This window comes from Piliocolobus tephrosceles, chromosome 5 (assembly GCF_002776525.5).
Source record: "Piliocolobus tephrosceles isolate RC106 chromosome 5, ASM277652v3, whole genome shotgun sequence".
NCBI classification, from domain to species: Eukaryota; Metazoa; Chordata; class Mammalia; order Primates; family Cercopithecidae; genus Piliocolobus; species Piliocolobus tephrosceles.
Window position 1 is genome coordinate 134,702,918 of NC_045438.1, and position 9,889 is coordinate 134,712,806.

Sequence of the window (9,889 nt, forward strand, 5' to 3'; positions counted from 1 at the left end):
GAGAAGCAGGTGAAAGCCGACCATTGCTCAGGCTCACCTGTTTGTAGTTGTCATTAATATTTATTTGCAGAACCTGCAAGATGGCGGTGTGGGTGCCAGGCACTGTCCTAAGTCCCGGGGCTCTAGCAGTGAGCAAGGCAGATCTATCCCCTGCCCTCATGGGGCTGATGTGCCAGCGAGAGGCAGACATTCCTCACTGGATGCGTGAATGAAAGGTGTGGTGTTGCAGGAAGTAGTGTGTGGAAACAGCCAGTGCAAAGGCCCTGAGGTGGGCTCCTGCCTGTTCAGGAACAACATGGATGTTGGAATGGCTGGAGCAGGGTGAGTGATGGGGAGGGTGGCAGGAAGGGAGGCCAGGGGGCTAATGGTGCAGGTCGTGTAGAGGCTTTGGGAGCCATTGAAAGACTGCGGTTTTTACTCTATGAGAAGGGAGCCTCTTTTCTTTCTTTCCCTCCCTCCCTCCCTCCCTCTCTCTCTTTCTCTCTTTCTTTCTTTCTTTCTTCTGAGACCGAGCCTTGCTGTCTCCCAGGTTGGAGTGGAGTGGCGCGATCTCAGCTCACTGCAACCTCCGCCTCCCGGATTCAAGCGATTCTCCTGCTCCAGCCTCCCGAGTAGCTGGGATTACAGGCACCGGCCACCACACCTGGCTAGTTTTTGTATTTTTGGTAGAGACGGAGTTTCACCATGTTGGCAAGGTTGGTCTCAAACTCCTAACCTCAGAGTAATCCACCTGCCTTGGCCTCCCAAAGTGCTGGGATTACAGGCATGAGCCACCACGCCTGGCCATGATGGGATCCTCTTTTTTTTTTTGAGATGGAGTCTCGCTCTGTCGCCCAGGCTGGAGTGCAGTGGCCGGATCTCAGCTCACTGCAAGCTCTGCCTCCCAGGTTCATGCCATTCTCCTGCCTCAGCCTCCCGAGTAGCTGGGACTACAGGCGCCCGCCACCTCGCCCGGCTAGTTTTTTGTATTTTTTAGTAGAGACGGGGTTTCACTGGGTTAGCCAGGATGGTCTCAATCTCCTGACCTTGTGATCCACCCATCTCAGCCTCCCAAAGTGCTGGGATTACAGGGGTGAGCCACCACGCCGGGCCGGGATCCTCTTAAAGATAGGAGCCCTGTGGTGTCACTCGGGTTTTAATTGGGTTCCTCTAGCTGCCAGGTGGGAGTGCACTGTGCATGTGTGTGGGAATGGCAAGTGTGGGAGGCAGGAGACCAGCAGGAGGCTAAGGGCCCTGTTGTGATAGCCCAGCAAGAGATGCTGGAGCTGTGGACCTGGGCGGTCCTGATGGAGCAGGTGGGTCGTGGTTGGATTTTGGATCTCTCTTCAAGTAGAGCCAACAATATTTGCTGATAAATCAGGTTTGGGATGTGTGAGAAAAGACTCAAGGACTTTGTCAACACTCTGGCCTGCACAGCTGGAAGGCAGAGTAGCAGTTACCTGGCAGGGAAGGACTTTGAACCTGTTGAGTTTGGGACACCCATTGGATAGCCCAGGGGAACAGCAGCTGGATGGGAGCCTGGAGCTCAGGGGTGTATGCTCTGTCTCCTCGCCTGCTGTGGTGAGATCTGGTGAACCCCTGAGAGGGCAATCCCAGGCCCCAGTGAGTGAGTGGAGAGGCAGACAGAGGGAAGGGAGCACTGAGCCCTGGGGGCCACCAGGGTCGGATCAGGGACAAGAGGCAGGATAAGCAAAGGAAGCTGAGAGGAAGGAGGGGACCAGGAGTGTCAGGAGTGGGACCACCAAGCGAGGAAGGGACTACCCGGGTCAAATACTGCAGTGGGGCCAAGTGCAATGAGGACTGGCACTGGGGAGAAGGGACTGAGCATCTCCAGCCACAGCTCAGCACCCCTAGCCTGGCCGGTCACCTAGCCTTGCCTGCATCTTCCTTCCGAGCTGGTTTTTGGCCCCCTCCCAGGGGTCAGGCTCCCTTTCCCCAGTGGAAGCCCCCAGAGCCCCAGGAGGGCCTTCTCTCTGCCAGCCTGGGGCTGCCAGCCTGGCCCTGGCCTGGCTGTGATATAAATTATGGGGAAAGATGGTGATGTGACTTTTATCGGCTCATGTGTTCAATAATGGTAATACATCCCATTATATCATATTATATTAATATAGCGCAATATATTACACACAGCACTGCACATTAACTTGACTCGAGAGCGCACTGGGCAGACACCATGGTTCATTTTCTCGGCCTAGCCACGCCCCGTTGCCGGCACTCAGTGCTCTTGGTGATGCGGTCATCGGGACATGGGGTGCAGTTACGGACACCCCAGGGGCCACACTGAGGTTTTCCCAGGCCCGCCCCTGCCTGTGTGAGGATTGTCGGCTTTGGGAGAAGGGGCTTTCGGATGTTGTTACTCCCACCTTGTGGAGGCCCCTCTGTCCTTACCCGTGAGTGCAGCAGTGGTCATCTAATTAAGCCCCCATTGAACAGATGCAGAAACTGAGGCTTATAGATGTGAAGTGGCGCCCAAGGGATGTGGTGGGGAAAGACCTGGAACAGGGACTCTCAGCTCCCCATCCAGGCTGCTTCCTGGGTGTGGGGATGGTGTAGGCAAAGGGCAGGAGGCTGGGAATGGACACGCAGTGTGTACCAGGTGGGGAGGGAGCAGGGGTGAGAGTGCTCAGGGGCTGGGGCCAGACAGACCTGGGTTCAAATCTCATTTTGCCACTTGCTGTGTCATCCTGTTTCCATGTATTCTTGGGCCTCCATTTCCTCATCTGAAAAATGAAGGTAATAAGTAGTGTTCGCTTCATGGGATTATTGTGTGAGGGAGAAGTGAATAATCCACATGAGGTGCTTGGCACAGAGTAGGTGCTCGTTAGCCGACAGTCCTGTTATGATGACACGAACACTCCAGCAGCCTCGTGCTGCTGCGGCCTCCCACCCACTGGCAAGGATGCCTGGCCCTGGCCCAGCCCGCTCTGTGTCCCCAGCCCTGGGGAAGCCCGCCCTGCCCCACCCTCAGCCTGGCCCCTTTGGGTCCCGCAGCCTCCCTGGGCTGCTCCCAGCTCTCCCTGCCCCTTGGACATTTGGGTGTGACCTAGGGTCAGCATTGCCTGTGTCCTGGCCCACAGACAGCACCGTGGCACAGAGGAAGCCCGGCTTGCCATTGGGTGGGCCTGTGTGTGAGCCCGGGCACGTTCCTCAGCTTCGGAGGGGCAGCTTCTCATCTGAGGATCGGGCTCCAGCTTCCTACCTTGGGGCCGTGGTGAGGGTTACCAAGCGAGGCTGTGCATGAGCCTCTGCCGCACCTCCTGTGTGTGAGAGAGGTGCATGGCTGGCTCCCAACGTCTGGGCCAATTCCTCCCCTCTCCCCAGGCTTCTGTAACACTCATTCTCCCTCGGGACCCTCGCAGTCTCTCACCATGGTGCTTGCGGACAGATGAGGAGACTGAGGCTCACAAAGGAGGTGACTTGCCCAAGGTCACCCAGCGAGGCAGCTTCATACCTCTGAAAGTTGGACTTTGAGCCCTCCTTGGAAAAGGGGGCATGGCTGTGCCCCTTGGGGCTCCTCGATGGGCCTCTGCCCTGCCCACCTGGGCTCCTCCTGGCCTCCCCCGACGGATCACTGTTGACAAGTTTACCGAGTCAGCATGTAAAACCTGCAAACGTGAGCGTAATTTATTGATCTGCATTTCGCCTATGAAATAGGACAAGTGCTGATTTGAGGATCGCGTTTGCTCTCCCTAGTCCGCCACCTCCGCCCGCTCTCTCGCTCTCTCAGGCGCTCTTATCTGCGGCCCTGCCTCTGAGCCTGCATGGAGCCGCCTCCTTTGTCAGCCCCGCCCAGGCTCTCCACTCCACGCCCTCTATTCTTCTCCAGCTTCCATACCTTATCGGGCCCCTCTTTTTTCCTGGGCTCCTAAGAAAACATATAATGTTTAAAAGGGTGAGACAAGGGACTGAATAAAGCGCTTTCTGGGGAAATATTTGTTCAAAGGCCTGTTGCCTGCGTCTGTCTGGTTCTCTCCTGGAAAACATAATTCTGAACAGGCCTGGAAATTAAGTGTCCGCTTGTTCTCCTGAAAAGAGGCTGGGCAGAACCCGGGGATGGGGAGACAGAGGTGTCACGGGGCAGCTTCCCAGCATTTGCTTCTGGGGGTGTCGGTGGGGGACACGGTATGACAGGTCCCAGGAGGTGAGGGATGCCAGAGAGAGGGTCCTGCCTGAACCCAGGAGGGAGGAAGGAGACCTCAGAGCACCTTCTGTGTGCTGGGCACTGCCGTGTGTGGCCCGCTTACTGCAGAGTGACGCCACTGGCTTGCCCAGGTGCAGCGTCAGACCATGTGAGAATTGGAGCTGCTGACCAGCTCTGTGACCTTGGCAAGGCCCTGAGGCTTTGGGCCTCGGCTTCCTCACCGGCTGAAGGCACTTCAGCACTGAGGTGCTTGTCTCATGGGCTGGCTGTGCAGAGGGAATGAGGTGTCCCCTTTGTTCAATGAACGCCTGTCCTGTGCCAGGTGTCTGAAGACACAGTGGGGGAATAACATGAAGCTCCAGGCTGATGTTTTGGAGGGAGATGGGTACTAAATGAATTAAGTAAGGAAATATAGTGTGTTAGTAGGCGATCATTGTGCAGAAAATCAAAGCAGAGGAGGTGAAGGTGGGGTGCAGGGGAGGGAGGTGGGATTGGTCAGGGAAGGCCTGCTTGAGAAGAAGACATTTGAGCAAAGTCTTGAAGTGAGGGATGAGAGGGAGCGAGCCACATGCATATCTGGGGGAAGAGCATTCAGGCAGCGGAACAGCCAGTGCAAAGGCCCTGAGGCTAAGTGTGCCTGGAGAGTTCGAGGCACAGTAAGGAGGCTGGTGTGACTGGAGCTGAGTCAGTGAGGCCAAGCTGGGAGTGGCTGGAGATGAGATCAGAGGTGTTGAGCATGAAAATGCTTTGTTAAAATGCCAAATGTTGCGGGTAATTCTGACGGACTGCTCTGAGCTGAGTCGTAAAGGGCATTTTATTAGTACCTGGCAGGGGCTCCCAAAGGAAGGCTGGTGTGTGAATTTTGCAGGAAGCGGGGAGGCCTGTTATTGCTCCTGTCCCCTGCACACCTTAAATGCCCCAGTCCTTCCCGCTGGCTGCAAGATGGTGCAAACTCTTCCCAAGCTATTTCCCCATGATGGTGCCAAGAGAAAAAAGAGGACCCTTGGGACTTCAGGGCCATGCTGTGGGGATGGAGGACAGGTAAGGATCCTAGTGAGGGACCCTGACCTGGCCACTAGGGCACAGGTGGCAGTGGTGGTCCACAAGTCCTGGCCATACCCCTGGCCTCCGCGAGAGAAGTCAGGGGCCACGAGATCACTCTTTGGCAACCTCGTGTGGGGTTGGTGATCCTAATTAAAAGTTCAGATGCAAAAGGCTTGATGATGGAATTTCTAATTAAATCAATTTCATCTCGTCTGGGAGACAGGTTTGCATATAATAAGCATGAAATTAATAATTATGTATAGAAACTAGCTATTGCTCAAAGCAGAGCCATTTTACACAACTTTCCAGGGCTCCTGCCCGATCTTTTGTGTTGGAGACGAGTGGGCCACTTCAGCCCTTAATTTGACAGCCAGGAGTGGAGGCGGGGGCTCAGCAAGGAGAGGAAGCAGGGCTAGTCTCCCGGCTGCTGCCCTGAGGATCCTGCCCCACAAGATGGGGGCGGCCTTCTCACTAGAGGCTGCAGCGTCACCCTCAGATTCTCAGTGTATGTGTGTAGATGTTGCATGTGTGTATGTAAATGCATATGCATGTGTAGGCCCACCGTGTACAGAGGAGACAGGTTTTACCTGACAGCAGCATGGAGTCTGCAGCTAGTCCGAGTTCAAATCCTGGCTCAGCCACTCACTAGCTGTGTGAGCTTGGGCAAATGACTTAACATCGCTGTACCTCAGTTTCAGAAAAATGGGGAGAATAAGAAGGCCCACCTCATAGTGCTATTATAAGATTGAAGGTGTTAGGGTGCATGAAGCTACTTAGGACGGTTCTTGGCACATAGTAAGCACCCGATAAGTGTTAGCTCTCATGATGATGAGGATTGCCTGTATGCGTGTGAATTTAATTCAATACAATTCTGCCCAAACCAGCCTGTGATGAGTGTGAACTTGACACATCCAGGGCCTTGAGGTGGAGATAAATAAGAGTCATTCCCAGTTCTCCCAGAGCTGGAGCCTAATGTTTACCACTCCTTGGGTCTGTCAGCATAGACGAGGTGATGCTGCCATAACAAACAACCCTCAAAGCTCCGTGGCTTAAAATAGCATCAGCTTAACTCTTGCTATGTTCTCTGGGGGTTGGCTAGGCACTGTGCTCCGGGACCCAGGCTGGGCTGGAACATTGCTCAGGGACCCATTGCTTACAGTAGCAGAGGAAATGTGTACCCTGTAGGTCTCAGGACTGCAGTTCAGTGCTGTGGGACAGAAGCGATGGGCATGCTCTGCTCTCAGCTCATTGTCCACAACTTTTCAAGTGGCCCCAAGAAGGCAGAGATCTTGAAATGCTGGGCTGATGGCTCTTGCCCAGCACCCAGCATGAGTTCTGTGTGTATTCATTCACTATCGATTGTCTCTCCCACTTGGATGTCAGTTCCAGGAAGGCAGGGATCATGCAGAGTACTCAGTGGGTGCTCAGTAAACCTGGTCAAGTGAGTGAATTAATGAATGAGCAGACAGAGCTTTGGAGGAGCATGGGTGGATTCTGGGAGAGCGTATGGGGGGAGGCTGGTGGCCACAGGAGCAGCTGAGGCAAAGGGACCACATGGGCCTCATGGCCAGTTCTACTGTCTTTGATGATAGTGCCTGCAGCCTAGGACACTCTGACGTGCACTCTCCATCACAGAGGGGAAACTGCAGGTCACGGTGTGATAGGAAGGGGGCTGTATCGTGGGGGGCATAGGTTATAGGGGCAGAGAAGGGCCAGAGCAACCCTGGAACTGGGCAGAGGGGAAGTCCATCTCCAGGCCAGGGGGAGGAGCAGAGCAAGGGAGGCCAAGGGCCCTGGGGTGGCAACTGCAGCTTCTTCAGCTACCAGGAAGAAGGCCGAGTCCGGGCTGGTCCAGGGTGGGCCCTCGCAGACTGATCAGTTGCACTGGGGCACACGCCGGCCGGCCAGGGCCAGACAGGGGCACAGGGTCAGGCCCCAGAGTGACTGGATGCTCAGGGCAGGAGTTGGCAGCTGGTCTGCGTCCACAGAGCAGAGGAATCGATCTGATTAATGAGGGCGTCAAGTCCTGAGGTGAGTGCCCAGGCAGGCCTGATTCGAATTCCTGGAGGGTCTGTGGGGAAGGGGCTGGTGTTCGCCAGATGGCTCTGGCGGGTGTCAGGGAAGGTGGCATTGAAGGGGAAGGGCCCCAGTGTGTGTCCCTGGAGGAGTTACTGGGGTAAGGACAGACAGTCTCCCGATCTGGGGCCTATCCTGCTACTTCCAAAGACCACCCAGTTGTGCCCACTCAGTCCCCTGCCCAGGTGCCCCCCGCCATTTCCCCTAGGCCTTGTTCTTTGGTCACTGGGGTCAGGACAGCTCCATGGAGGGCATGGGTGTGTGAGGCCTCCGTGGGGCTGTCCCAAGCTGTCTAGGTTACTCTAACCTTCTGCTCCTGAACCCAGTGGTGTGCATCAGCGATGGGCCTGGTCAGGGCTGAAGGCTGGGGACTGCTGGCGTCCTCTCCGTGTGCTGGCCCCACCCTACTCCCTCTGCTGCCTCCCTGCACCCCCTGCTGGTCCCCACTCTCTCTGTGACCACATATAATTGATCCCCAATGCTGTGAGTCTCCCGCTAAGTGCCTGCCACCCACCTCCCCTCCACCCCAAAGCCCCTATCCCAGATCAGGCAGCGTCAGCTACTGTCTGCAGTGCACTCGCCGCCTCCTCCTGGACTGCCAGGCCTGCCTCTCCAGACTCTTTCCCTGCAGGCTGAGGGCCATTCTGACCACCTGTCCCCATGCCCAGGCTCCCTCCGCAGCTCCCCTGGCTCCCAGGAAAGTCCCGCCCTCCTTAGCAGGGCCTGGGAAGCCCCTGTGGCTGGGCCTCTGTGCACAGCCAGCCTGGCCCCCAGGCCCTGCCATTGTTCCCCTCATCCTGTGGCTCTTCCCTTGCCCATGGGAGATTGGGGGGAATCTTTGTTCTCCCAGCCACAAGTCTGACTCCCCCAACTAGGCTGATTCTCTGAGTGTTATTTAAATTTGTGTCCCCAGCACCTGGCCAGAGGGGTGCTCAGGTGCTCTGTGAAGGGGAGCCCTACTGAGTGTGCAGGCGAGACCCGCTCCCAGCCCGCAGAGGGAGGGAGGAAGGAAAGGGCAGCTGGCAACCCCTCCTCTTGCACCTCTGGCCGCCCCGCCCCAATCTCTGCAGCTGAGGCCCTGTGGGGGAGGCTGTACCGCTCAGGCCCCTGAGGAGTCAGGGTGGGGGATGTTGCAGGCAAGGCTCTTGGAAGCCGGCACTCTCCTCCTCTTTCTCTGAACCACACGTTCCTGTCCACCACAGCTTTCATGTACCTAAAAGCATCACTAGCTTTTATCTGTGAAGCAAACAGCTGATGCTGAGAGCCCGGTGGTGGAGGGCCTAAAGCAGCCAGGATCAGAAGGGCAAGGAGCATGCAGCCAAGCCTGGGGCTTGTGCCGGCCTGTGCAGGCTCCCCTGCTCCCTGGGCGATAGGGGCTGCGCCGGCCAGGTGGGGATCTTAAGGTCTGCCTGGGTCCTGGCTGGGCCTAGGCTGGTGGCCAGAGGTGGATGCAAGATCCCAGACTCAATCTGTGGTGGCGTGGCCTGGCCTGTAGATGGAACAGAAAAAGCAGAGTCAGCAGGGAGGGTGGGGCAGAGCTGGAGGCCTGCAGGGTGTGCCCAGGAGGGTGGGAACAGGGGCCAGAGCAGCTCAGTCAGCACCTTGTTTCTGACATCTCCTGATGGGGATACTCAGAGGACACTATCATCTCTCCAGGCCTCAGCTTCCTCATCTACAAAATGGGCACAATGATCCTAGCCCTGCCTTTCTCTCTAATAAGAATATCTAGCATTCGCCCAGGGCCCCCATGCGCCCGGCCTGTTCTAAGCACTTTTTGTGTATTTGCTGATGCAGTCCTTTCTGTTGTGATTGTGATGACTTTATGGGGAGGAAACTGAGGCCCAGAGAGTTCACTGGATTGCCTAAGGTTGCACAGTTGGGTAGCGAAGCTGGGTCACAAGCCCCAGGCAGGGTGGCTCTGATGGGTGCTGGACACTTTTACGTGCTGTGCCAAGCATTACGGCAGAGGAGGAAAGGCAAGGTGCTTTTAACAGAAAAGGTCACAGGAAGAGGAGTGTGGGTTTTGTCAGGTAGCCCCTGGGGTGTCTGTGGTGATGGCCCTGGACATCTGGTCACTTGACTTGGGGCATACGAGGCCTTGTGGGGGTTGTGGTGGGGATTTCAATCCTAACTGAGCCGAACAGTCTTGAACAAAGCTCCAGCCTTCAGAGACCCTGACTACTGTGCTCCGGGTGGGCACTGAGACGCTGGACACATTCCCTGCCCTCCAGCATCCTCATTCCACCTTTGGATGGCGTGGGATGTGGACCAGCTGCCCTCAGTGGATTTTCAGATGCTGCCATTCTGGGAACCAGTTACCCACAGCTGGAGCTGTGGCGTTCTGGGTCACCGCCTGTGTGCTAGCCGGTATCAGCACGCCTGGGCTGGTTGTGTGAGGCTGCTGGCTGGGCCTGGGGCAGCCCGAGGGCAGATCCAAGCACTAAACACATGTGTGTGCCTGGATACACACATGCACACATGCTCACACACACAGGCATGCACACATGTTCACACACAGGCATACACACGTGCTCACACACACACAGGCATGCACACATGCTCACACACAGGCATGCACCATGATCACACACATACACACAGGCATGCACCATGCCATGATCACACACA

At 56.3% G+C, this 9,889-nt stretch overlaps 1 protein-coding gene across 6 annotated transcripts in view; it reads left to right on the forward strand.

Moving 5' to 3' along the window:
* The window catches only part of GRM4 (glutamate metabotropic receptor 4), a 122,833-nt gene that overhangs the window by 39,855 nt on the left and 73,089 nt on the right, over nt 1-9,889 (forward strand). Inside the window, exon 1 of one of the 6 annotated variants that reach the window (XM_023212545.1) lies at nt 5,059-5,182. The exons of 4 other annotated variants lie outside the window; for them this stretch is intronic. In XM_023212545.1, the coding sequence (XP_023068313.1) occupies nt 5,084-5,182 (99 nt within the window). In that variant the 5' untranslated portion in view covers nt 5,059-5,083. Of the gene's footprint in view, nt 1-5,058; nt 5,183-7,122; nt 7,217-9,889 lie in introns of those variants that run through there. One more of the 6 variants, XM_023212548.1, reaches the window with a different exon arrangement.